At 50.5% G+C, this 27,283-nt stretch overlaps 2 protein-coding genes across 4 annotated transcripts in view; one reads left to right on the top strand and one right to left on the bottom strand.

The window, feature by feature from the left end:
- The window catches only part of MYBBP1A (MYB binding protein 1a), a 59,776-nt gene extending 50,112 nt beyond the window's left edge, over positions 1-9,664 (top strand). The window contains exons 25-27 of the mRNA XM_068655986.1: positions 6,140-6,241; positions 7,333-7,457; positions 9,046-9,664. Coding sequence (XP_068512087.1) covers positions 6,140-6,241; positions 7,333-7,457; positions 9,046-9,544 — 726 coding nt within the window. The 3' untranslated portion in view covers positions 9,545-9,664. The remainder of the gene's footprint in view (positions 1-6,139; positions 6,242-7,332; positions 7,458-9,045) is intronic.
- A 4,485-nt stretch (positions 9,665-14,149) lies between these two features.
- LOC137842224 (sphingosine-1-phosphate transporter SPNS2-like) overlaps positions 14,150-27,283 on the bottom strand; it is a 134,730-nt gene continuing 121,596 nt past the window's right edge. For all 3 annotated transcript variants that reach the window (XR_011088968.1, XR_011088967.1, XM_068655987.1), the window contains 2 exons: positions 20,008-20,054; positions 14,150-18,660 (listed from right to left, as the gene is read on the bottom strand). Coding sequence is in view for 1 of the 3 variants with exons in the window: in XM_068655987.1 (XP_068512088.1) it covers positions 20,012-20,054 (43 nt within the window). In the remaining 2 variants the exon portion in view is untranslated. The remainder of the gene's footprint in view (positions 18,661-20,007; positions 20,055-27,283) is intronic.

Raw genomic sequence — 27,283 nt, 5'->3', positions numbered from 1 at the left:
TATCTTTGACGTGCTTTCAGAGTACTGGATGTCTCTGCGGAGAATTCATTCCCTCTGTTCCCTCCGCTGTCCCGTATGGTTTTTCCCTGCTCCATTCGCATGCGGTCTATGGAGAAAATGATCAGATCTTTACACTTGGGAAAGCCCTGGCATTTTCTGTAAGAATGTCATCTTGATTTCTGGGCTCCTCCCTCTAACAACAGCCAAAATAAACATTGCAGAAAAGGACCTTTAATTACACCCTTCAGCATGTGGGCCTGCTTAGTCCCCTACTCTCTCTGTCTACACTTTCAGTCTTCAGAAACTTCAGTGAGAGGGAACGAAGGGAGGAGGGATTGTCCATGCTTTTTTTCCTCCTTTAGTGCTCTCGGCAGCAGCACTTCAAGTGGGTGGTGTGAGGACCCCTCCCTGTGTGGATGCGCTCGTGTAAACTGTGTGCGTTGGTGTGAAAAGTGGATCTTGCTCTGTGGATGGATGGAAAGCCCACTCTTCCCTCCTCCCCGGCTCATCTTCCATTATTTAGCCCTAAGTTTGAGCGTGTTCAATGAACATGGTCACGAAGGAAGTGTTTGGAGATGGCTCGCCTGGGTTTTAAGAAGTTCCTGGCTGATTCCTGGCTCTGCAATCGTCTGTGTGGGTCAGTGCTGTGCTCAGCCTCCTGAGCCTCTGCAAAACAGTGGGAATAAGGCTGGCATGTCCCTCAGGAGCAAGGGGAGGGTAATTACAGGTGAGACAAGGGTGCTTGCATCACATAATGACAGGAGCTACGAGCGTGCTGAATGCTAAAATCCTTCATTTGCTGTTCAGTTTGTTATTAGCTCGGTTTGTTATTGCTCTGAACAGCACAGGAGGACTGTTCCCCTCCCACACCTCTCAGCTCACCTGCCTGTTGACACGGGAGATCTTGTGCTTCGGCTCAGGTAATGGGCACGTACTTGTAGGGCCCCAAACCCGCTTACGGGGGCCCTCAGAGTGTGGCTCCACCACGGGGAGCCAAGCCACAGCAGCAGCAAAACGTCAGGTCGTGTCTGCTCAGGAACCTTGTGAGCAGCACGGAGCAAAGAGCAAAGCTTCAGCTTTCAGAGCCAGCGTGGAAGCAGTCAGCAAAGCGAGCTCAGGCTTCTTGAGCTCTATCTGAGTGTGACCACGGACGTTCAGCAGGGCGGAAACTTGGCTGAGCTGTTTGCTGCTGGAGAACAGAGCTCAGGGCAGCAGCCCCGGGCTGTGCCAGGGGGTGCAAGGCCGTGCGGGGCGGGTGGAGGTGTGTGTTTTGCAGAAGGCTCTTGGCACTGCGTTCGGCCGTGAAGCTGCACATTTATCCATCAGCATCAGGTCTGTTTGGGGGAGGAGGGGGAAGGATGGAGATAGCACGGCGGGTGGAAAGAATGCAGGTTGGCCGGGCTTCACCGGCTCACGGAGCGCGCAGATCTGTCAGGCTGAGCCCACGGAGGGGAAGGGCTGTTTGTTTTGAACAATGGAGCAGGCTGAAGGACGTGCTGGGAATGCATAAACATTACACGGTGCTCACATCCAGCGGGATGTGCTCTGCTCTCGGTAGCAGGGTGCTCATCCAGACGCCGAGGCACTGCTGTGCCTTGTAAGTCGGGGCTGAGCGTGTCCCCACCGCGGTACCTGTGAACGGGAGGAGGAGCAGGAGGCTGAGGTTGCGGGCAGCTGTGACTGGGGAGACTTCCAGAAACACGGCTTTGCTCCCTGAAACAGCTTAGTGCCATTTCCCTGCAGGGAGAGCGGGGCAGTGGCTGGGATGCGGACTGGCTCCAGATGCACACGCAGCACTTTTTGCTCTGTTGCAGCTTTTAGAGGGGTCCCGGGCTTAGGCTAAAATCCAGCCTGGGAATCTGAGGCATGGAGCTACGTGGTTAATGCCCCTTTCTAGCTGCCATCTCCCTGTCCTACTTCTGTGAGTGAATTACTGCGGGTATTCACCTCCTGTGCTCCAGCAAACTTGTTTTACGCAGCCCTTGTGGAGGTGAAGTAATGCTGGGGACCGCAGTGAGAGGTGCAGTGAAGGTTGGAGCCTGAAATAGCTGAGATAACAGGGAAATAAAAGAAATACTGATGGATAGGTTGCTGAGGATGTGCTGTTCTTGTAGAAGTCCTAGAAGCAGAGGACTCTGGATCCAGGAGTGCCATCCACCAGCCACAGCCAGAGGCCCCTGGAAGCAGCGTGTTTGGCACAGCAAGCCCCAACCTCTGCCAGCTGAATCCACGCAGGGCGAGGCAGGAGCCGTGTTGCTGCATTGGCTTGCCACGAGGTGGGAGTTCCAGCTGTGAAAACTGCCTCCCTACTTTTTCCTTTTGGAAAGTGACCTGCCCAGATCTGCTGACAGCCGAGATGTGCAGGCACGATTACCTGTCACGGGTATTACGGAGCTGGAACTGGAACCGGGATTCCCTGAAATTGGGCCTGGCTGTTACTGAAGGAGCAGAGTAACAGAGGCAGAAATGGCAGCAAAAGAACAAGATCAGCAAGTGGTGAAGTGTGGCTCCTGAGTACAAGCCACGTGCTCCCTGCTCTCAGCGTTAGGTGATGGGGTTATGCCACTCCTAGTGCTTTTAGAGGGCTGGGGAAGGGAGAGTTGGATGCCTTTGCAAACAGCACATGGCAGAGAATCACAGAACAGGCAGGCTGACAAGCTTGGCTGGGTTTTCACTGGACCCTCCATCACCTACAGCAGAGCTGGAAGCAAAGCCACTGCTTTGTGCCTCGGTTCTGCTGTGTAACATGGAGATACCTCGTGCAGGGCTTTCGCAATCTAACCAGTGTGTGAGGCTCTCTGAAGGATGCTGCAGATGACTGAAATGCTGCTTTTCTTTTTAAGGCACGTTTGCCACGTGTTGCAGTCTGCCATCTGTTACATAATGGTTTTCGCTTTATTTTTATTGCATTTTACATGTGCCCCAAGTGAAATTATTGTAGGCCCCTAAAACGCCTGACCCATGCACTCGGGGTGGCAGTGCTAGCTTCAGCTTCCAGATCACCGAGTGAGGGGCCCAAGTAATCTGCTTTGCAAACCCAAAGCATACAGACAAGGTCGGTACTGCATGTAACAAGAATTTAGGACAAATACTTGGGAAAGCTGCTTTTGAGGTTTGGACTCAGCGTGGAAGAGACTTGGGATGTCATTCCCTGGGAGCAGTCTCCAAGGCTCGCCAGCAGTCAGTTTCCTTTATTAACATCCCAACACAAACCCCAAACGCCGGGCTGTGTGTGCTCCCTGCTATGGGAGGGTGGGAGCGAAGCACGGCGTGACAGCATCTCTGGTAGCAAGTCATGGGGAAGTTCTGCGTCGTGGTGAGGTCAGGAGAGTGGCACTGAGCTGAGCAGGAGCTGGGCTGGAGACTCTGCGGAGGCAGGGCTGTCTGAACCGTGCCACATACAGAGGAGCTGGCATTTCTGTGCTCGTTGGAGTACATTTCTTTTATGCCCTTTGAAGCAGAAGGGAAGGGGAAAGGAGAGCAGTTGTGGAACGGCAACGCTTCTCTGCATCCAGCTTCCTTAAAGCAATACCTGGCAGTGCTGGACCAGAGAGAATTGTGCATTCTGCACTTCTTCACTATCTGCTGCTTTTTTGTTGCTCCTCTGGCTTCTCCATCCACCTCCCACTGTTTTCCTTGCTCCTTCCTGGTCTTTTGAGAGCTGTTTCAAAGCGATCCATGTTAGTAGGGAGCTATTTGTTTGCAGAGCACCTAAATTGTACCGGATCGCCTCTGGCTGTTTGTGCGGGTGTAACCATGCCTCGGTTTCCAGACTCATGCAAAACACGTCCTTTAATTTCGATGTTTAGTCTCACTGCAGTGATGCCAGCAGCCCCGTGGTATCTCCCATCTCCAGCAGGGAAGCCGCGCTGCTTTTCCTTCTGCAGCTCTGCAGGAGTTTGGTCGGGCACCCAGACCACTCAGTGCACGTCCCAGTTTCCCAAGCACCTGACAACTGCTGTGGACTTGTAGCACCAACCCCTCGAGTGCTGTTCAGAGGTTTGTCTATTGACTTCAGCAGGGTGTGCTTCAAACCCTTCAGAACATCAATGCTGTGAGAAGGGATGGCAGCAAGGACAGACAGCCAAGCCTGCACCATTTATATGCATCACTTATCTACAGTGAAAATGCAATTTATTTGGAACACCTTCTTAATTCTTTAGCATTTGTATATTAAAATGATGAAATTTTAGTTGACTTCACTGTGGCTCCTCCTCACAGTATGGTCCTGCTTCCTCTTGCTCCTGAAGTGCTGACAGCCTGTGCTGATTTTCTCTCACTGTGACTTAGCAAAACAGAGACCTGAACCTAAACAGCCTCTCTGAAAGCTGCTTGAACCAGCAAGGACTGGTAGCCTACCACTATCTTCTTCTAACACTGCAAAGAAATGTTTTATGTGAATCAGTCTTCATTTCATAACAGATTGGCTGATCATTCCTGTTACTTCCCGTGGTAGGTGCAATACATGGAGTGTGCAGGGCCTGTTATGTCCTACATGCAATGGGGTTTTTTAGTCACACGCCCCAATATTTGTTCCTTGTTTCATCTGAGAGACTTCTGAGCCACTGAATTGCGTGACCTTGCAGGTTAATGACATCTCTGGAGCAGGGTTGCAGCTCATCTATCAGGAGGCAGTGATTGTCAGCGAGGTACTGATGGGCAGATGAAGTTGCCACCTCGATTCCAGCCAGCAAACCCTGGTGGCTTTCTGACACAGAGCTCGTGTGTCCTGGTCAGGAGATAACTGTGTTTTTGTTATTTAAAAGAGGCACTCCCAGGGGTTGGAATCCTGCACACACAGTACATAACTGGACTTGCAGGCCGCTATTCCTGCAGAGCATTACGTGGTCTCCCCTGGTTTTCTGCTCAGAGCATTCGTTAGGCTCCTGCTGGCCATCGGTATTTGCTGTTGGGGGGGCCACTGCTCAACAGCCTCACTTTGGGGAATGAATTCCTCCCTCCTCTCAGTGTCTGCAAGGATTTTTACTTTATTTGCCTGCTTTATGCTGCCATAGCTGGAGAACCATTTCCTTTAAGTCCTGCAAATGCCTTCCAGTGAAAGCTGCAGCTGCTCTAAGGGAGAGGAGGCGCCTAGCAGCACACCCCCACCTCTGGACCACCGGGTACAGGTTTGGTGCAGCACCTCATCACCCGAGGGTGCTCCAACTGGGGCAAACCTTGCCTGTTACCACTTTGGCATGCTCACACTCCAGGCAGAGGCAGCTTGGCCACGAGCACAGCCTCCTGCAGGGACAGGGGCTGCCCTGGGCACACCGCAGGCGCTGGCACGCTTGTCCCTGCAAATCCAACTCACATTAGCGTACCCGTACCAGCTGTGGGGCTTGCTGTGGTTGTGCATTCACACAGCAGTGCAGCAGGGAGGATAACGACCACGTAAACAGGGCTGCGAGGACCAGCTGCAGGCAGAGGATCAGCACCCCTGAGCCCCTGGGTGGCCGCTCTGATCCAGCTGCCTTTCCGTGGCTCTTCGCTGCGCTCCTCCACTTGTAAATAACTCTGGCTTTTATTTGACCTGTCTCAGGAGTGATTTTCCTCTAAGCCAGACCTTTCAGTGTCTCAGAAAGCCTGCAGCACATAAAGGTAACACAAAGAGATGAGATTTTCTCCATCCTTTTCAGCGGGTTTAAGCTTGATTGACAAGCCCTGTTCTAGTGCTGGCAACTGGGATTTCCCAGGCGAGTGTTAATGGGTTTTTACATTAGCGCCTTGCGTGCAAATCCCAGCTCCTGCAGCTGGGTTGCTGCTGTCCCTCAGGTGAGTCTGTTGTCTGCCACTCTTCTGGCCTTTCCATACAGGGTTATTGTCTTCCCTCTTTTTCTCCAGGAGCCAGCAACCTGTCGCCAGTTTTGCTTCAGCTTAGAGACGAGGGAGAGCAGCAGGGTGGTGCCTTTGTGATATGCTTGCTCTTATTTTGTCCGGCTGTTTTTTAATTAACCTGGGCTACAGCAGCTCCCACCTCATACCCTCCCAGGCGTTTGGTGGGTTTCGTCGTTCCAGAGTTGTTTTGGTGACAGGTTAACCCTGCAAACCCCTACCAATTTTCTGCTTTCCCTGAGAAGAACGATTTGTTTCCCCATTTAACGTTCCCTCCTCTTCCATCTCTCCCTTTAATTTGCAGACTTTGAAAATGGTCGACGAGTTTAGGGTGAAGGCCGAGAAGGAGAAAGTTGCCAGGAGCTTGGAGCTGCTGAACTTCCTCCTCAAAACCGTGACGCAGCAGGTGAGAGCGTGACCCGATCCCGCGGGGCTTTGACTCCTTCATACACGGACTGCCGAAGGGCTGTACCACCAAGGGCTCTGTCAGCTCTCAGGCCTGGATTTTACCTTGTGACCGCTTCATCACTACATCCCTTCCCTTGGAGGGAACGCCTGGCTGGAATTGAGTACAGAAAAACCCTCCAATCTGAAGGAGAGATCCGTAGCTCTTGAGAGCTGATCTCCAAGAACTTTTGCTGAAGGATTTATGCAGTGTTCCACAAACATCCGTGCCATCTCCTTTCTCATCGGGAGAAATGCAGCCTAGGGTACGGTGGGGGTGAGCTGGGTTTTGTCCCAGATGATCGCTCTCTCCTCTTCACTGAACCCCCGAGACTGATTACCAGAAACTGAGACTTACGCAGAAGCTTTGTGAGCTGGAATGGGGCATTGTTCAGCTCTAAAGAAAAACGGCATTTTTAAACATGAGGAGATTTTCTATAGGTGACAAAATAAGTTTCCAACATGGTTTTATTTATGAGAGCAAAATAACGCAAGCAGCATAATTGCTGAAGCCCAGTTTCCTACTGATAAGCTCGCACCACAGCCCATTTCTTTGTGGAGACCTAATAGGAAAGTGGGTGGGGAGAGAGATTATTTCCGGGGTTCTTGGAGGTCCTGAACAGCCTCTGAGACACCCCTTTCTGTCTGGTTTTACTGAAATTGTCCACTGGGTCACAGAAGCTGTTACAGGCAGTCAGAAGCAGCATGATTGAGTTCTTTAGAAACCAGACTGAAAACACTTCTGCTTTTCTTTAGGGTAGGTACATAGCACATCATCTTCATCCCCCCTTTCCCAGTCACGGGGTGAAAAGGAAAAAGGACTAAAGGACCTTTCAGTCCCTTTCATGCCAGATAATTCTAGCTTAGACTCATGTTTGGCATGCTAGAGACCCAGTTTTCAAGCAAACCCTGTATGTAGTGGCATGGTGTAACTCACCAGTTTTTGCCCCCAGCTTGAAGCGTTGTGGAGGCTCAGGGCAGTGGCCTAGAGAAACCAGGTGGCTCCTTCTGAGCTCACCCTGCACGTTGTCAGTGTGCACTTGCCTCTTGCAGAAGCTGCCCGTGGAGCTGATGGAGCTGGACAAAGTGCTGGTAGCTCTGAACCAGCAGGAAGGCATCGGGAAGTCAGCACGCCTTGACTCTCTCTACTGGAATGCCATGCGGTGGCTGAACCACACGTACGTACGGCTGGCACCCGGGCTTCTCGGCTCGCCTGCAGGGCTGCCTGCCTGTCCTGCTTGGCTTCTTTGGCCTGGGGAAGCAGGAAGGGAAGGGAAATCAAGGCACTGAGCTCAGACTGGGGTTTGACTTAACTGGAGCTGCTGGGGTGGTGAGGGTGAAACGCTTCTTGTTTTGCTTGGTGCTAGGCTCATTGCTCAGGTGTGTGCATGGTTAGGATCGGGCCTTTTTTGGAAGAGGGTTGTGAGGCATGTCTGATATCTGATCTGCTCTTGCCAGCAGATGTAAGACAGTCGATTACCCAAGGACAGAGCACCTGCAGCTCTGAGCAGTGGCCTGGTGCAAGAGCCATCGCCAGCATTGCAGGGCATTTCTGGGCTGGGCTGAGTCACTCAGCTCCTACCACATCAGCGTGGGCTGATCCTGCAGATGTGAGCCTGGAGGGAACGAGTAGCTGTCAGGGGAAGCGAGTGAATACCAGAGAGACCCTGCCCAGGGCCTTCAGCCCCCCCCAGTGATTTTTGGGCTCCTCGGTACCTGGGTCCCCAGCCAGGTTGCCTTGCTTTGAAGGCTGGGAGCGTTCAGCCTTCGTGCTTCAATGCTCCCGTGCTAAATGGCACCTGGATTTGACTTTTACTCCTGGGGAAAAAGAAGGGCAGGATCTTTTTTTTCCTTCCTGCCAGTAGCTTGCAATTGGGCTTTTTGTTTCCTCTTCCTTCTGGCAGCATTTAGCGCTGTGCACGGCGCTGGGTGGCTCTGCTGACAGCTGGGAGTCGCAGCCCCAGCCTGTGGGTGGCCTGGTCTGAGGCATCTCAGCCCTGTAAGAGGCTCTGGGGGAAATGCTTGCACATGGCTCGCTGTGAGAGGGCTCACAGGCAGGGAGGAATTGCACAAGGCAGCTGAAACTGTTGCTGTGGCCCCTCCTGATGCCTCCAACAGCCTGCCAGGGCACGGTGGCCTCACCCAGCCCCGTGGCACAGCCCTGGTCCCGTCAGCAGTCCCACACAGCTCGCTTGGCACCGTGCTGCTGGGTCTGGCCCAGGGGCAAGGCTTGGGTTAGCAGCAAGGAGAGACTGCGAGGGGATGGCTGAGGGCCTAGTGGGCATGAAACACTGAGTTTTGTGTGCTGCCTGAGGAAGGGATGGGGTTTGAGGGCGCAGCCTGCTGCCCCTGTTGGTGCCATTGTGCTGTGAGACCCGGGGATCTTTGTGCAGGTGAGCGGGACCGGACCTGCAGCAGGTGTGGTTTGTCCCCAGCACCCTGGTGGAGGTGCTGAGAGACAAACACTAACATCGTGTTCTCAGGATGTTTGTTTTTTTCCACCCTGAACTGGCACAGCACGAACAACTCTCCAGAAGGGCTGCGGGATCGCAGCCTGGTTCCTTTTCAGGTGCCTTTCTGGGGACTGAGCTGGCACAGGGCAGTAACTGGGTTATACTGGGCTGCCTGGGTGAGGCTGGAAGGGTTTGGGGGGGGGTTCTCCGCTTCCTCCTGCTTCTGCCTGGTCGTGGCCTGCCTGGAGCATGCATCGCAGTGCTTCCTGGCTGTAAACTGAGTTAGTGTTGATTTTTGGTGTTCTCTCTGCAGGAAGCCCAAGAAAGAGAAAGCAGCCAATAAACCCGTGCAGGCAGCGGAGCCGCTGAAGCGGAAGAAGAAAGGCTTCCTCCCAGAGACCAAGAAACGCAAGAATCGCAAGAAAGGCGTCCAGGAGAACGGAGTAGCACCAGGAGGTAGAAAAGATGGAGAGCCAGCAGCCCCAGAGGGGCAAGCCCTGGGAACAGGAAGCCCCGAGCAAAAGCAGGGCCCTGTGCCTGGCAGCAAGAAACGCAAGAATCGGAACAGAGGGGTCAGGGAGAACGGGGTGGCAGCAGCAGGCAGCAAGGGTGGAGCTGTGAACGGTGATGCCGTGGCTGACAAAAAGAAGAAGAAGAGGAATAGAAAAAGAAAAGGTGATGCAGGTAACGAAGCTGAGCAGGTTCCAGCTGCAAAGAAAGCCAAAGGGAGCGCCAGCCAGGAGACGCCGCAGAAGCAGGGCAAAGCCAAGAAGAAAAGGAAAGAGAAAAAAGCTCCAGCGCTGCAGGAGTAAAACTTCATGGACTCACCCAGGCCTGGCATGGCTAATGTGACTCAGAGGACTGTTTTAGCATCTTTTATAACTATATTTTTATGCCCTCCTTGAATTTAAATAAAACTGCCATAATGCTGAGCTCTAAAGCTGTAGGTCTGGCTTGTGTGGGAGGTTCAGCTAAAGCTTCAGGAGGCCTCGTCCTCTCTGAGCTCTGGCAGTGCCTAACAGCCTCTGCTGGGGAGCACGGCCTCCTTTTTTCCCCCTTGATTGCCCCAAGGCAAATGCAGGAGGCTTGCTTGGATCCCCTGGGGAGATGCAGTAGGTGAGCTGGCACTGCTGTTGTGTGGTCAAGCCCTGGAGGTTCAGGAGTGATCCCTAAAGGGACGTTTCTGTCCTGGCCAGGCCCAGCAGTGCTTGCAGCTTTTCCAGGCTGGGAGATGCTGAATACCTGACATGCCTGGGGGTTAAATGGGTTTGCACTTGCATATTCTGAGGTTAAATATATCCAATTTGGGCTGCTCAGGTGTCACCAGTAACTACCATGAGCTCACCGCTTTGCTTTCTCTTGCACAGCCATTTGCTGGAAGGGTGACGGCCCCTGTGATGGCACAGGGACATCAATAAAGCAGTGAAGCAATGGAAATGGTTAATTGATCTGCTGGGCTGCCAGGCCCGCAGTGCAGCCACGCACACACCTGCTACCAGCAGGCATGCAGCACTCTGCGAAGGCGACCGCTCGGAAAAGCTTCTTCTTACTTATTCCTGGGCTCCTGAAAGCCATCAGCGCTCTGCAGAACGCCAGGACCATCTTGTTCACCGTGTTGGGCTCTTGGCTCATGGGAGCTGGGTCTGAAGGCGTTTGAAACCCCACTCACCTTGTGGTTGCCTCTAAAGCCTCTTCCCTCCTTGGCTGTCCTCCCACAGGTGGGTCTGTTCTGCCAGGCACGGGTAAGGGCACCAGAATTGCCGTGGGGCTTTTGGAAGGAGCGAGAGAAGAGCTGCAAAAGGCTGCGTTTGTCTGTGGCTGTTTGTCCATCTGCCTTTGCAATGACTTAAATGGCCTAAAGGTCCCCAGGAGGCACTTCCATGTCCCAGCAGCGATCCCCGAGGCCTGCCGCGTACCCCAAGGAGCTCCTGGCAGCAGCGGGTAAGGGCTGGAGCTGTGGTGCCTGCTGGCAGGGCTCAGCAGAGGGTGTCCTGCCTGCCCCTGCCTTTTGCTTCCTGCCTTCACAGCAGCCTTCCTCTGGCCCTCCAGGGAGGCAGCACCGAGGAGCGCTTGGTGCACTGGAGGCTGCAGCCTTCGTCTGTGCTGGGTGAGGAGGGGGAGCTGGCTGGAGCTGGGCCCTTCGAGTCCAAAACCTTTTAGGCAGAGGCACAGGCTGGGGAAGGAGGAGAAGGGGAGCTCTGTGAGGTTGTCAGGGTCCCTTGGCACGTGAAGGGAAGCTCTCCTTTAGCCCCCTCAGGCCAACTGTTGGCCTCCAGGCTCAGCAGGGGCTGCGGTGGTGCAGGACTGAGCTCGGTGAAGGCTGCTGTTGGCCTCTCAGTGCAGTGCTCTCTCACTTGCAATTTCCCCACCTCAAACACCAGCCAGTTCTGAGCAAACTGGGGCTGGACTCGTCCTGACAGTGCTTTTCTCCCAAGCCCTTTGTTGATCTGGGTGTTATTGCAGGGCCTTGACTAGAAGAGCTGCTCTCGCAGCCCGCAGGAGAGCTGCCAGCCGTTGTGCCCAGCCAGAAGGTGTTGGCAATTACTGCTGCTGTCTCCAAGAGCAAGGAGACAAAGAGGGCTGCTGGCACCGGGGCTGTTGCCCAGTCTCTGCCATTTCATACTGAAAGCTGGTTCATTGCCTGGTTAAAACCTCAGTCCCAGCCAAGCCCTTGGATCTCGATGCCCCCCCAGCTGTCTCCTGAGTGCTGACTTCTCAACTTCTGTGCAGACGCAGCAGGTAAGAGGCCAGCAGGTCATCCAAGGCCAGCAGGTCACCCGCCTTTAATGGTCTGGAGATGCTCTGAAGGGGAGCGAAGGTTTCATGTCTTCAAGTCTGCCTCACTAATGATTTCTTTCCTTCTCTTTGTGCCTGGAAGTAGCACGTCCTGGGACTTTGCACCGCTGCCCCTGCAGAACCGGAGGAGAAACGGTGCAGGTGTGGGGAGGGGGAGGCCAGGTGAGCAGACGGGTACTGGGTGTGTGGGGATTTGGGGGACAGCACTGGAGCCCCCCGGGCTGTCTCAGGCTGTGCAGCAGGACAGCAGCAGCCTGATGGTGGTGGGAGCTGAGCCTGGCGCTCCCGGGCCTGGAGGTGGTGGCCCAGCAGGTACAGGGGCCGCACACAGGAGTCTATCCTGAGAGCCCTTGCAGTGAAGCCTTTGGGGGTGTCTGAGGGTCACCTCCCCAGCTCGTGTGATGTGTGGCACTCAGACACCGCTGGGTTGTTTTAAGGACCAGGTTTGAGGCCATGCGGATCCGTTTGTCCTTTTGGGAAGAAACCAGGGCAGGGCGAGGCACGGCATGGAAGCGCTGCTGGCCTTGGACCTGGCAGGGGGCTGGCACCTGGGCAGTGCCCGCTGCCAGGCTGGAGAGGCCGACAGTGACCTCCCTGACCGCTGCTGTGCTCCTGTGTGTGTCTGCAGCGTTTGCAGAGCAAAGGGAAAAGGGACAGGAAAGCTGTGAGGCATCGAGCACACTGCTGCAGTAACAACTTCATTGCCAATTAAATTACCTGGCTTTAGCCTGGCTTTGATGCACGGTGTATAAATGCAGTCACTAATCCACCACGGCAAATCGTGTTTCACCGGCACTTATTTGTGCCTTCCAAAGGTTTCATTTGCCTTGATTTCATGTCCATCTGTCACCGGACCTTAGGGCTTGCAGGGGATAGACCAGGCTTTGATTTTAATGAAGCCTTTTCAGCTGTCCTGGGCTCAGAAGCTCTTTGGCAGTGATGAGAGCTCCAGGGTTGTGCTGAAGGCAAGAAAAGAGCCGCAGGCCCTGGGGCTCTGAGCTCCTGGAGCTCTCCTGCCTGTCTGCGGGCCTGGTGCTAGAGGAAGGCCTCTGCCTGAGGCAGGGGGGGTCCTGCCAGGAGCAGGGCTGTGAGCTCGCCTTTCTCAGTCCTGTGCCTGCTCCTTGTCTGAAGGTTATAGACTGTTTTAACCAAAATCATGATCTTTTGGTCCGAGGTGCATTAGGACTCTCCCCACTGGCGGTGACTGGTGGAAGAGTCGGCCTGAATGCCTAGGGGAGGCTGCACGTGGCAGTCGGGTGAAGCTGGGTGGTAAAATCTGTCCCCTGCAAAGGGCAATAAACACCTGCCTGTCCCAAGCTGAGCAAGAGGGAGAGGGGCTGTGAATGGGGAGAGGAAGTTTTTGTGGCAGGAGTGATGAGAGGGCGACTGTTGGGGCACTGGGGGTGCCCTGTGCCGCCCCGGCTGCTTGCTGCTGGCTTGCGGGCTTGGCCTGGGGCAGTGCCTGGTGGCAGACTCTGTGCTGCAGAGAGGGTCCTGGGCCGGCTGCAGCCCCTCCGTTCCCAGCATCCAGGGCCACAGCACGGCTCTTCCTGGTGGCCGGAAAGCCTGGCCGCGTGGATTTCCTTCTGACTTGCCTTGCATCTGTTGGCCATTGCGTATAGCCACAGAAAAGGATGAATCAATTGTAAACGTGTCCTTTTTGGCATATTTTTCAAATGCTAAGCTTAATGCTTTATTTGTGTCATACCGAGATTGTGCCGGGGACAACAGGAGGGGGCTGAAGTGTGTTGGAGTTGATTGGAAGTGAAAGAGAGGTTGCCAGGCGGTCGGGATCTCTGTATAAATGTAACTGACCACCAGCAGCGAGCTCAGACACCTCCAGCATCAACGGCTGCAGCTTGTACAGCCCGCTTGGTCTTCCCAAGGCGATGCCCTGCTCTGGTGTGGACGTGTGTCGAGGGTGGTCAGAGAAGGTGCTCTGCAAGCTCGTGCAGTGAGGCTGTGTCGGACTGCGGATGGCCTTGGTGGGATCTCGAGGGGACCAGCGTGGGGTGGATTTATCAACAGGGACAGCTACTGGGGCTGGAAGAGTGCCCGAGTGTCCGGGTGGCTGTGTGGGGTGGGTAGGGGCACGTGGATGTCTGTGATCCAGAAAAGGGAACAGTACGGCCGTGGCAGCAGTTGTTGGCTGATGGATGCTGAAGTAGCGGAGTTTCAAACTGAGCTGCAGGAACATCAAAACCTATGAAACCGTGCTTCAGTCACTTCCACAGTACGATTAAGCCGAAAGCCCTGAGATGCTGTGCCACAAGGTGATCAGGGTTGTTTTTTTAGACAGACAAACCCTTGGCTTGCAGCGGGGCAGGCCTCCTGGCCTGGACACTTGCTAGGCCTTGGACCCAGGCGGCCAACCCAGGGAAGAGGAGGCTGCCACCCCCACCCACTGCTCCCCCTGCCCCTGCCAGTGGTGTTGCTTTTACACCAGCCCCAGGCAGCTGGTGGCCAGCCTGGACACTGTGGGCTCATTGGGGCCGTGTCAGTGTTTGTGGCAGGAGCCGTGGGGCTTGGGGCAGCCTCGTCCCAGGGACCAGCCCCACGGGCAGCAGCCACGGGAGGGCACAACCAGAGCAAGTGGTGACACAGGAAAGGGAGCCGGGAGGTATGTTTTAAATACTTTTATTTCTTAATTTACATAAAGGTATATATTTGGCTTATTTCTCTTTTTTATACTCTGAGATTCACAATCAGTTGCTCTTAAAAAATAAAATAGTCATTTGCTTCTGAAAGAAATCAGAAAACTATTTTATACTCCTCCCTTGTATAACAAGAAAATATACTATTCTACTCCCATACATCACATAGTAAAAGTGATTGTAAGTGCTGGTTACCAAACAATAAAGCAAACAGAGAAGAAAACAAACAATTAGGACAGAAGGTGCAGAGAGGAACTCTGCTTTCCAGAGTACATCCATTCATCTAGTAGGGTTATGGCACCCTGAGGTTCTCTCTTAGCTAGTCTGTAAAAGGTGAGAGGCTCTTGGGTTCACCCAGATGGTAAGTGGTGGCAGCAGGAGGCAGTGTAGTTACTCGGGCTGGCAGCTTGCTGCTTTTTGGGTAATTTTCTTGCCTCTCTGTGCAGTTCCCGTTACCTCTGTTCCTCTTGCTGTGTACGAGCAGCCTGGCTGCTTCACAGTGGTACACTGGTGCAAATGCACTATTAGCTGCGGAGGGAGTTAACACTTGCTTAAAAAAAAACACAACAAACTCTTCATGAAGTGGAGCAGAAGAAAGCCCTGGTGATTGACTGAGGGGCATCCTGGACTGTCCCTACACCCTGCACACCCTTGGACACCCCGCACCCTGCACAGGCAGGCGCAGACCCTGATGCGTGCAGCAAGGCTGCATCGAACACCCAGGGAGGGTGGAAGGAGCCTGCACTGTGCCTTGCTGCAGCCCTGCAGGGAGAGAGGTGGGGAGCAAGGGCAGAGCACTGCAGAGGGGCCGGCCACAGCCTAAGGAGCGGGGTAAGGTACGGTGCAGCAGCACCAGCCCAAAACCTGAACCCTCTCCCCTCACTTGGCTCCCTCGCCTGAGATGGATACGTGCATGGGAGGGCATGAGGGATGGGGTGCTTGCTCCCTTTTGGTGTAGTATTTTCCCCTATGTTTTCAGATGTGTTCAAGGGCTGCTTTTTGTGCATGCTCATTTTCAGACATTCACATGAAGTCAATTTGTGTGCAGGAAACCAGAGGCTTTGCAGGTGTTTCTGTCCTTACTGCGACCATTTAATTTTATGTGGAAGTTTTGAATTGCAAATGTAACCTTGATGGTCTGAACAACTATTTATTTAAGTGATGGGCTGAAATCTTGCATCGTTGGTTGTGATGGATACTAAAATATGCGTATTCTTTATTAAAGACTAATTATCTTTTCCTATTACCAGCCTTTCTTTATAAAAACAGAGATACTAATTTTCATAAGGGTTGTTATTCAGCTTTGCTATAAGTAGTACGTATCCAGCCTAGACGTCTGTTCTCATTCCAGAAACACTTCCTATGTGTATACCAAAAATGGTTCCACTTGTACACTGCTTTATGAGGTCAACAGCCAAATGGTCCTAACAGCTTCTGGGCCTGACTACATCTACACCTACCTAAAATTGTTGCACACAGAGCTATAATGGAAACCAGCACAATCCTGCATGCTAAAGTCCAGAATTCAGCACCAGTACGATATGATATGGTCAGCTGTATTTTAATAATGGGGAGCTTCTGACCTCCACTATAGTACAGAAACACAACAGCACTTCATTTCAGCAGCAAGTATCTCAGCTCTGCACCTACAGGAACTGAGGCCCAGGTAGTGACTTTCCCCAAGGGTCTGCAGACCCTTGATCCAAGTGAGCTGGTTTCCCTCTAACAGACAGAGTAACGTTATAGAAGCTCTCACTGAGTAATTCTTCCAGTTTGGAATACAAACACACAGCTAAAACAAGACACACTCAACAAGAAATCCAACCTTCAGATTCTAGCCATTTGAATACGGAGCCATGAATATGTAGAGGGGCAGCAGCCAGATTTTCTGTCCCTTCTCCTGTTCATCCCTCCTGAGCTGACATTGCTGCTGCTTTGGCTCCCCTCTCTTAGCCTGGAACAGGTGGGAGCAGGGATTCAGGGGTCCCTTGGCATGGAACTGCTGCAGGTAGGACTCACTTCTCACTCCCTTGTTTACTCCCATCCCCTTATCCTTGTTAAAAAGAAAGCCACAGCAATTTCCTTCATATTCACAGAAGCTAAAGCTGGCCTCCCGTAACAGTGCAGAGCTTCTCCAACAAGGACTGGGGTTTGTCACAAACAAGGAGAGCCAGTGAAACTACAACACAGTTAAGTTCCCTTTTCATTATTGACGCCTGAGAATTACATTTAAGGATAATTTCTAACTTCTGAACTTTTGCATTAATGCTTCATTTTGTTGACAGTAAATGCTACAGCAGAGAGAGCCTATCAGAAAAGCAATTTGGGAAATACAGCAAATCTTCTTTGGTCTCTGAGATGAAATGACTAATTGTTTGGTTGCTTTTTGTTTCTTTTTAGCCAGCTTAACAAGGAATTTCTTAATGGGAATCAGAAATTCATGTGCCTTTAAAGCCAAAAATTTGGCTCCTAGACTACAGCACTGGTATTTCCCCTACAAACGTAAATAGTGGCACGAGGTGGGAAATGAAGCATTGTTTTGGATTTGTTTTGCTTTATTATTTCTAGCACCCACTTGCTGTTTTCCAGAGGATGCCCAAGCACTCGAGGAAAATTTGTGGCACTAGTTGCTTAACCAAATCTTAGAGACATTGTAAAAGTATTTGAGGTGACAGGCTAGCCTCTGCAGAGTAGTCCTGTGGAGGCTCGTGAGGAGGAAATGCTCACGTTGTTATAGGAGTCACCCTCAAAACACATCTGCCTGGGCAGAGACTGGCTACGCAGTGAGTGCTGACCAGTTTGCTGGTAACTGAGTTACTGACTGTATTTACAGTAACGGTGTACTGCAGCTCACAGTACATCCAGCAAGTGAATGAGAGGTAAAACCCACCTTTACTAACAGCACCTTCCCTGAACAAATGTACACCAGAATCAGGACAGCCAACTTCCAGACTTAAATTGGTTCCAGTCCCAGCGTTGCATTTCCTTTGCTGATTTAGTCCTTCTTGCAGCCCAGCCACAGCTACTTATGAAACATGAGCACAAGAGCGAGGTGCAGTCACCTTCTCAAGGTGTGCACTAAACTGGAGAGAGTCTAAACTATGGCAAACATCTGAACATTGCAAAGGGAGTGGGGAGCTCATGGAAGAATGCCCTTTCTCTGGAAGCCTGACTTTTTCTCCAGGGTCTGTGCTCTCCCTCCTTCCCCACACTCTTGCAGCATCAAGCTGACATAGCATAAATTTGGCTTGTGCAGGACATAAGACTCTTGGGGAATGGCACTCTGACTGCTTTACATACACACTCTTCTGCATTTGTTCAGACACTGGCCTTGTATATTAAAGATCTCAAGTACATCTTTATAAAGATAAATGATTAACTGACACCCCAGTAAGAGCAGGCTGGGAGTGTGCTTGGGGATGGACATGCATTTACCTAACCATCGTTCCAAAGGGAACAGCTACTGTAGAGTATCAGCCACCTGCTTTGAAAATACTGACAAGGGAGAATTAGCACGGACAATGCACATCCCGTGATATGCGTGTAAACAAAGCGTGGTGTCACTGGCACAGCAGTATTGCACTACCAGGCCCTAGGTAAAGCAATTCAGCCAGCTGGATTTTGGTATTTTAAAAACCTGTGAATCTCCTAGGCAAGGCTGAATTTAGTATATTGAGCAAAATCTGGAGCCCCTAGGTATTTCTGTCAAAAGTTCTGGGCCTTTCTGTAACAACCGCCAGCATACCCAGTGCAGTGAAACGCTCTCCTCTGTCCCATTGCTCAGCCTCGGGTGACAGGCAGTCATCCAGCCCCCGGGACTCTTCCTGTGGTGCCCTCCCAGGGCCTGACAGCAGGGCACTGAGATGAGGAGAGTTGTGGACGTATTCATGGCTGGTAGGGTTGCACAGGCAGCTCCAGATCTCAAACGTTTAAATAAAAACTGTTTATCTAAATATATATATTTATATATATGTCTTCAGCAGAGATAAAGCATCTTACGACGTATTTAAATAAAAAATAATAATCTGAATTGAGCCTTCAGTGTTAAAGAAAAGGTGATGTACAGAACAGGTCCCCAAACTAGTGCAGTCTCTGGGTGCGGGAGTGCTGGCAGAACAGCAGCATTCGCTAGGACGGAGCTTGTCCTATAAACGATGTGGACTTCATGGGCTACAACTAAAACCATGTACACAATCTACAGTCACTCACTTGGGTTGTGGGGCCGGTGGAGAGTTGCTTGCGATGCTCAGAGGAACCTGGGAATGTCCTTACGCTCCAGCAGCGTCTGTTCCAGGCTGCCCTGCTCATCTCCTGCTGCCCAGCCCCGCAGGTGGAGCGCTGCGATGGGTTTGGTGCTGGAGAACCCTCCCGGGGCGGCGTGGAGCTGAAGGAGCCGCCGGTTCCAGTATGGAAGGGCTTCGAGCTGGAGATTGTGGTGGTGGAAGCAGGAGTCCACATGTAGTTTCCTTCACTGGCAACTGCAAACAAGAGAAAGGCTGGTTAGTGGGCTCGGCGTGAGCAGTGCTTGGTAATGGTGAAGCTTTCCTAGCTTATATGGAAAGGATAACCAGCTCTCTCGCTGCAGGATTTCCTGTGAGAGGTTCTGTGCCCCATATTGTGCAGGAAATTGTCCCTGACCTTAAAAACCAGTGACTGCTGGGTTATGGAAAAATTCCCTATAAGGATAGCCTGGTTTCTCTCAACTTGTATAAAACGGGACCAAAAGAGAAAAAAAAAAAAAGTACAGTGAAAAAAAAAATGTGTGCACAGGACCCAAGTGTTCAGTTCTGTAAGGCAAGTCACAGCAATACCAACTCATACTTGCTCCCCAATTTTTGAGTCTTTTGTGTTTTTCTAAAAAAACCTTTGTCTAAAAGCTGCTGCTAAATGACAGCGTATGATTACACATCCAGCCCAGAGACTGCAAGGTACAGGCAGGCCTACTTTATCCTCAGCCTCTACCAAAACATCCTCCCCTCTGTGGAAATAACACATCTGCTATACTAGAGATTGTAATAAATCGTTTTCCCCAAAAGGCCCTTCTTATGTGTGTTACCGAGTTCTGATTTTATGATTAGTCTTTCAATGCATTTAATTCATAGAAAAGAAATCTCCTCTTCAAAAAACAAATCTTGCTGTAATTAATTTTGGCTACAGTAAAATGCTGGGAAGTGTTTATCAATTGTTGCAGCTCTGAGCTGCGGTGCTGTGACTGCCGGTGAGCGATAAGAACAGCCTGGACACAAGGGAGGAGAGGGAGTGGGAGTGGGAGTGGGAGTGGGAGTGGGACTGTCCCACTGGTTCCCTGCCAAGGTCTCAGAGCCATCACCCTTGGTTGAGGGTTGCAGTGGGGACAGTCCTAGCAGCCACACGGGTGTTCTCGTGCTGCCACAAAGCATTTTTCAGCAGAAATGTTTGGATTTGGAATCTGCTAGAAATGGCCACGTGATAGTGAGCAGATGTTAGACCAAAAGCAAAGCAGCAGCAAGTTTTGGGAATGAAAGATATATTCAGGCAAAGGCTAAATTCTGGCTTCGGACAATCACACCTCTGGGTGTTCAAGTTGATAGGGGGTGCATGGCCTTACCTGCTCCAAGAGGGGAGCACAAGGCTTCTGGAAATACCTCAGTGCAACAAAGGACACTTCAGTTTTGACCCCTGGTTTTTGTGTTCTTGCTTTGCTCTGATTTGGGTCCAAGGTAGCAAAGGTGCAGATTGTGGCTATCAAAAATTAACCGGTTTCCAAGTGATATGGAAAGAAATGAGTTGGTAGGGGTTTGGGGAGGATGGGTAGCTGAAAGCAGTTGCTGGTTGGGGTCACTCACCGTCTCAGACTTTGACGGAGGCTGGTGGCATCACGAGGTGATTCACCCTGGGGGAGAGAGAACAAGAGAGACATGAGAGAGCTGCAGCTAGCCAAGGAGCAGACTTCCAAAAACATACCAGCCTCTTAAATCCAGGTTCCCACTGCTTAACAGTTTCTAAAGAGATAGCACGTTACACTACAGGGCAGGACAGTTATTAAAGCTGAAACCCTTTCACAGCGGTGTCTGATAGCAGTTCTGACAATTGCTGGAACACGCCAAGTAATATTGCTGACACTAATTGACAAGGACTTGGGAAGGCCCCGGAGGCATTCAGAAGTAGCAATTGTTTCCCGAAGCCAGTGACAAGGCTGTGCATACAATGCCTGTTGGATGGTGTCCTTCAGACTTGACAGCATAAATGTAAACAGTCACCACTGATAAAAATTAAATTAAAAAGAAAGCTGCCTTTCAATTTTCAGCTCCTGGAGACCTGCTGCTGTTCCAGACAACTGCTCCCAAGTGATTGATGGGGTCCGGCGAGGACTGCAGCATCACCAGGGAGAAGCTGTTGCCTCCTGCTACTGAGGGCAGCGAGGGGGATGGATCCTGTTTGCTGTGTGAGGTACCCAGGGAAAAAAGCAGTCGTAGTTTCACAAGGTTTATCCTGTAGACCTGCTCCTTCTTGTTGCAGTACACACCCTGTGCAATTCAGCCTTCCTCAGCAGCAGCTCTGAGCTGGAGCTGCCACCAGCTGTCCTGCAGCTGCAGATGTCCCCTCCTCTCTGGCTTTTTAAACACCACTCATGCCTTCCCAGCTTGTGGTTACCGAGGGACAGCAACAATCACCTCCTTTGATAACGTTAAGCCCAGCAGGGCCCTAATGTGGACTGTAGAAAGGACAAGTCACCCCCGGACTGCAATAAACCTGGGACTTGCTTTCTGTCTTGGGTGGTCACTGACATTAGTGGAACTGCCAGGTTCTGGATAACCCTGCTGGAAAACCCCAACCTCACTTAAGGGTCTGGCTTTAAGGAGCCACGTTTGAGTGCTTCACCCAAATGCACTCTAGCTGTACTTGGCCAAGAGGAGAACAAATGAGTCACAAAGTAGGAGTCTTCTCATACCACTTGGCTGCTAACTTAGAATAACAAACTAAAACTGGTATTGTGTACCTGAAAGGATTGCAGCAGGATTTTGCAATCACATGCAAAAGCACCACTTCTGTCTGAATCAGTGAAAAACCTGGGCAGGTTTACAGGCAAGATCACAGAAAGTATCTGCCTGAGCGCCTACCAGGTAAGAACGCAGTGAAGCATCATTTTCCTTTGGAAAATGCCGATTCATTAAAACTCATCTGTGGCTCCCCAGACTTCACACCTGGCCTGAGACACCCTTTGATGCTGAAAGGGGATGATGCTGGGTTAAGACCTGTTCCGGGATGAAAATGAACCAGTGGTTAGAGGTCAACTTCCAAGAAATATCTGCAGCAGAAATTGGCCCAGCTCAGCCTGGAGAACATTGCCCCAACCTCGCAGGAAGTTTTCTCCAAGACGCTAAGAAGCCTCTGTGCCTTTTCTGCATTTGAAGGCTCTGAACTGAGGTGGTTTTGATGCAGGAGCTGCCCTGAGCTTCTTTGTAGAATTACCATTCTTTGTAGCCCTGTTGCACTGGACAGTCTATTGAACATTTTAACTATGCTTTCATTATCAGAATACATCAGAGAGCTGAAACATCACCTTGTGATGCTCGAGGCAGTGTTAGAAGCAGGAAGTAAACCATGCTATTTTATGCAGCTATCGTAGAATACTAAAACTCCAGCTGTTTGGCTGCTCAGTAACGTTGCTGGAAAGCAATGTCCCTCACCGAGGTACCACTTCCACATTTTTACAAGATACAGAATATACACAGAAGACATTTGTTTTGACACTACATCATCTCTCGTCCCTGCATTGCTGACAGGTGAGCACACAAGGCTCTGCTTCTTGTATCACGCATGTTTCAGCCTCCTACAGAATAAAAAGTACCCCCCGCATAAGTACTTCTGCTACCTTGAAGTCATGAGAATGACTCGTCTGCTCTATTTTAATGCATTTCTCTCAACTTCTGCTTTATCTCTCTTTTACAGAAGGGAACGGAGGCCTAGGGGGGCTGTTCCTGAAAATGCACTGAGAAGATTTCACAGGAGATTAGACCCCACATGACTTTGAGAACCTGCTGGGGACAGAATGGACTTTCAGGAATCACACAGGAAGCTCGTAGGCAGAAGAGAGAACTGAAGTAGTCTCCCAAATTTCAGGGCAGCCTTCATTCTCAAACACTGTGCTGTAGACAATGGTCACTGACTTGTGCTCAGCCGGGTTTCAACAAAGCCCAGCTGACGGGTGGCAGCAGGTCAGCTCTGAATTTATTTTTTTAAGCAAAAATGCTCATAATAAATTTTAGATTCTCTTAGGTGGTAAAATGTCTTGCATGGGCTTAAGCTAACAAGACTCAAGAGCATATAAATCCTCATTTAAGTCCCACTTGTCTTTCTGATAATGATAATCCCACACTGAATAGGTTATCGCTTCCGATTTGGGGATATCTGCTGACTAAACAGTGGTTCCCAAATTGTTCTATTTTCTCTGCATTGTTTTCTCAAGATTGTGAATGTTTTCATTCCTTGAAGAGAGCAGGGTGGGAACCACTCTGTTATTTCCTGAGGGGGAGGAAACTTGCCCAAATTGCCTTTCAAGAACAGAAGCTGTACAACTCTTTTTGATTGTTTTTATGGGCTCCTCTAGCAGTTAAAAATGAGACCAACTCCTTCTGACCCCATCATTTCCTCCCCTGTCAAACCCAAATACTTCTCCTAGATGCTATCAAACCATTTCCATGTAATGTGACAGCATCTATAATTCCGAAGCATTTATATGACTGTCTGTTTAATATTAAACTACATGCTTTAGGGCTGTTAAATATTTATACTGTGTAAAATGCATCTAATTTCACAGCACCTCAGCGGGTGAGAGAATTGCATAAGAAAAAGAAGATGAATTTAAGATAACAGATGAGTCACCAGAACCCTTACAGGTCAGCTATACACTAGTTTCAGTTTCAGGAGCTGTGCAGAGATGGTTCTCCAAGTGCTGGGTCCGTCAGTGTAGCTGCTCACCAGTCCAACAGATGCTGGAGCTTACGGTTTGTAGTGGCAGAGTACAGCTCTACACTGCTGCACGGTTCCTGGCACAATCTGGGCCTTCCAAAGCCTTTGAGAGAGGCTTTGCTGCTCAAATCCAGTCCCTGAATGCTTTGCTTCACCCTGCGCCAGCACGAACAAAACCCAGGCCGCCCTTCCTACCTGCAGTTCTGGCTGTTCCAGCGATGTGGGGTGAAGCTGTGAGAAGCCACAGGGGGCCATATGTCCCACTGACTTCCATAAAATACAGCCTACTGAATGTTTGAGCTCTACACCTTTATCATTTCGGTCCACGACCTTAACCTCAAGCAGGTAACGGGATGTCAAGAAGAACACACTTACAGCCTGGTGTGTGGGGCACCATCGTGCACGAGACTCCTAGAGAGAGGCTGTGCTTAAATAAAACTTTTGTGAACGCTACGGACACCCTTTAATGTTCAGTTTCATACATAACCTAAACAACACACGTATTTTAGTATCCTGTAGATTGCCAAAAAGCCTCGCACTCTTGTTACCTAAACAAGTCAGGCTCTGGCTTCTGTAACAGCGAAGTGTATTAGGAAATAACATCCTAATTTTTACAGCCTGCTGTACTTAACATCACTTAACTTTTACAACCAACAATAAAACGCTTCAGTGGGGTCCTTCTAGCCTGCAAATAACTCATTATTTGACTAACAAGAGCTCATTCAGTAAAGAGTACTGGGGCTACAGGGGCAGCTACATCGCTGTACGTAGCAGCAGCCCTGCCGGTGACTAAGGCTCCTTCCTCCATCTCACAGGAGAGAGTTGTGTGTTCCTGGAGCACCGCGATGAGCTCTAAGTGTCTGGCTGAAGCAGTGCTTCAGGGGGGATACGAATGTAGGAGCCACAAATGGCATCCTTCAGCAGAGTCCTCGCTGGCTGAGTTTTCTCAGACAGTGCTGGGGTAAACCTGGGTTCAATGAGCAGCTTCTGAAAGCTGCCTGGGGAGCGCTTACTGGGCAGCAGGGCTGATGTCAGTGGCCTCAGCAGAAAGAAGGGTCAGACCTGCTTACAAAAGCTGAACAAACTCAGCTGGCAAACACCAGGTCTCGGTGAGGTTGTTGATGAACACTGGGAGCACCCAAGCTCGGGCAGCAGCCATCTGTCCCTCCCGTAAGCACTGCAAGGCCAAGGAGCATTTCCAGAAGGCCTCGTGAACACACTGCAACCAGAAATGGTAGGTGCTGAAGTGTTTACATGGACAGACACCCTGAAAGGCAGAGACCTTAAGGCCTTAAATCTATGAATAACATGAAATTTCTTTTCCAAATACTGAAGGTAATTAAAGAGTCTCTTTGCATCAGAGCTTCAGACCCAATGACACACGTGCCAGCCGTGTGTCGGTGATGATTAGCAGCCCAGCCAGGTGCAGCAATCTGCAAATCCAGCTACTGAAGCTCATCAGTAGCATTCAAATCTAACATTGCTGCCTCAACCTGTGTGAGAAAAATCAAGGCGAAGCATCCTGATTTGCAGCTCCACACCTGTGTGACTTTCAGATGTGGCAGTGAATCTTATCAATTGATAAACAGGGGAAGTCGCTTGCACACGCCGTTAGCTCACACCATCGTTATCACTGCACTCCTGCAGAGAACTGACTCAATCATTATGGAGCAGGAGAGCTTCGGGCAGCCTTCCTCTTTGGGTTCATCTTTTGTGTGCATCTTCAGATGCACACAACTTCAGGTCCATCGGGTAAAGTAAAAGCCTAGGGTAGAAGTAGTGTGGTCACTGTGGTCTCTCTGATCCCTAAAAGAGGACAAGTGTAGCTGCAGCTAGAAGAGATCTCTAAAACAAAGGAGCATGAAGTGGGCTTAGGCACAGGCAAAGCTCTCTCCCTGCACAATAACCACCTCCAGGTTTACCAGCTGTGGCTCAGAAAGGCAGGGACATTAGGAAGGTACGTTTGACATCGCTCACTTCATCTACCAGCTTGTTACTGCAAGGATCAGTTGCACGAAGTAAATCCTTGCCGAAGCCAGTTGCCAAAATATTTTCGTAAACAAAGGAGGGAAACGGACACAAGGCTGCAGACCACCTCACTCATATTTTCCACCACTGCATACTGTCAGCACCCTCAGAAACGCAGCTTGCAGTTGGCCTGCCAGCAAAACAAGCAGGTAGGGAGCAGAGGACCAGGAAACACCTCGTAAAAAGCACAAATTACCCCATTTATTTGTCAGTCATACTCTACACAGACTCTACGGCTTTGTCTCACCAGTATTTCACCACGCAGGGATGTATAGCTGCATTTCACTGGGGTTTTGTTATATTTCCCTTGAGGACTTTGAATCACTCAAACTCCATTGAAAGCACCAGGTTTCATCTAGTAACGCACAGTGCTAACAGGGCTGCACGTGTGGGTGCTGACTTCATGCAAAGATTTTTGGCCCTGAAATGAATCAAAGGGTATTCTGCTTGCCCTTGGGATTTTGTTGACTGCAGAACCCAAACCTGCTGCCCTAGCTCCTGCCCAGCACTTGTTCAGCTTGGCTCTCCACCACATTTGTGCAGGTTACACCCTGGTCCCAACAAGGCAGCTCCTTTTTGCCAGACATGTTACCAACAGCACAACCAGCGGGCTGGAGACTCAAGTTCAAGTATGTACCTTGTAAACCCTTCAAAACACAGAGCTTTTAATCAAGCAGTGTAGAATACACAAGCACAAACCATTACCGTCCTCCAGTATCAAAGGAGAGTTGCTATTTTCACCTGTATTAGGAAGGGGCTGGAGTTCCCTGCTGTAACAGGGCTTGTAACAGGGTTCTGCTGTGACACTGAACGAGCTGCCAGGTGCATTTCTACCTCCATCTCAGCCCTAAAAGATGGCTGCTTTACATTTAACCTTAGTTCAACCTATTATGTCCTGAGCCGGGTGTAAGAACAGCCAAATTAAGGCTTGCTTCCAGACAGCATGTCCTGTTTTAACTGAACTCGAGCTATTTTGATAGTGAAATCACTAACTTTGTACAAGACACCCAAGATTAACAACATGCATTACCGCTGAAACTCAGTGCTTTGATTTAAAAGGCTCCTAGCATGCTGCATCTGAAAACAAGGACTGAAGGTGAAGATGCATGGAAGGTGAGCAGTAGTAATACATCAAGCTAGAAAGATCCCAGCGAGTGGTACAGGGACAGGACTGGCACAGCTAAAAATAGTCCATGCACCAAGCTTCCTGATGCAGCATGACAGGTTCCTCCAGCCTCCCAGGAAAAGGGTATGCTGGATGAAGCCGAGGTCAGTTTGCTAAAGAACACCAAGCATAACACTATTTTTTTTTAAAAAAGAAGCAGAACAGGAGTAGCTTACATTGGAGTAGGAAACCACTGCTTAATTTAGCTCTGCTGGCTGCTTCTGCTCACTCACTTCTACCCAGAGAGGAAGCCTGGGGCTTGTGTAAATCTGAAGCACTCCAAACCAAACTACGATGGGACCTGGTTGCGTGCAGCCGTCCTGGCAGCTGCAGGCATAGAGCTGCCCTTCCCTCTGCAGCCAGAAACGGTGTCGGTCTGCACTGAGCAGCAGCTCTCTTGTGGGTTCAGCCTGATGGGGGCTTCGTGCTGGTGGTGACAGGTGCTCTGCCAGCTGCACTAAAGTAATGAATTGGCTTAAATCCCCTTCTCTTCCTGCACATCAGTTGGTTTGGTGAACAGAATATGATGATCGTGTACAGCAAATACATTTTTTTCTCTATTTATTTGGTACAGCCCCTCAAAGCTGCACAGACTCTGTCAGTATTTTCTATCTGCTCATTTAACCCAGGTGCTGAATATATTTCTTCCCAGAGGAATAAACACGGTCAGCTTCTATTTTTCCTCTTCCATAGATCTTATCAGAGGAGAAAAATGGTGTAAAGAAAAAATTAATAACCTTTTCTTCTATTTTTCCAGGCAGCTGCGACAGAACAGATCTGAATAAGAGCAGTTAACAGCACTCATTAGGCACCAAGGTCTTGGATGAAAATGAACTTCAGAGCTAACTCTGCCTTACTGCTCCATGGTGGTACACTAATGGTGCTTCCAAAGCTACTGAAGATGCAGGACTCTGAAGCCCTCAAAACTTTGGGCTTGAGTCTGTCCCTGTGTATAC

The sequence above is a fragment of the Anas acuta genome, chromosome 19 (assembly GCF_963932015.1).
Source record: "Anas acuta chromosome 19, bAnaAcu1.1, whole genome shotgun sequence".
NCBI classification, from domain to species: domain Eukaryota; kingdom Metazoa; phylum Chordata; class Aves; order Anseriformes; family Anatidae; genus Anas; species Anas acuta.
This window is presented reverse-complemented; position numbering and strand designations above follow the sequence as displayed.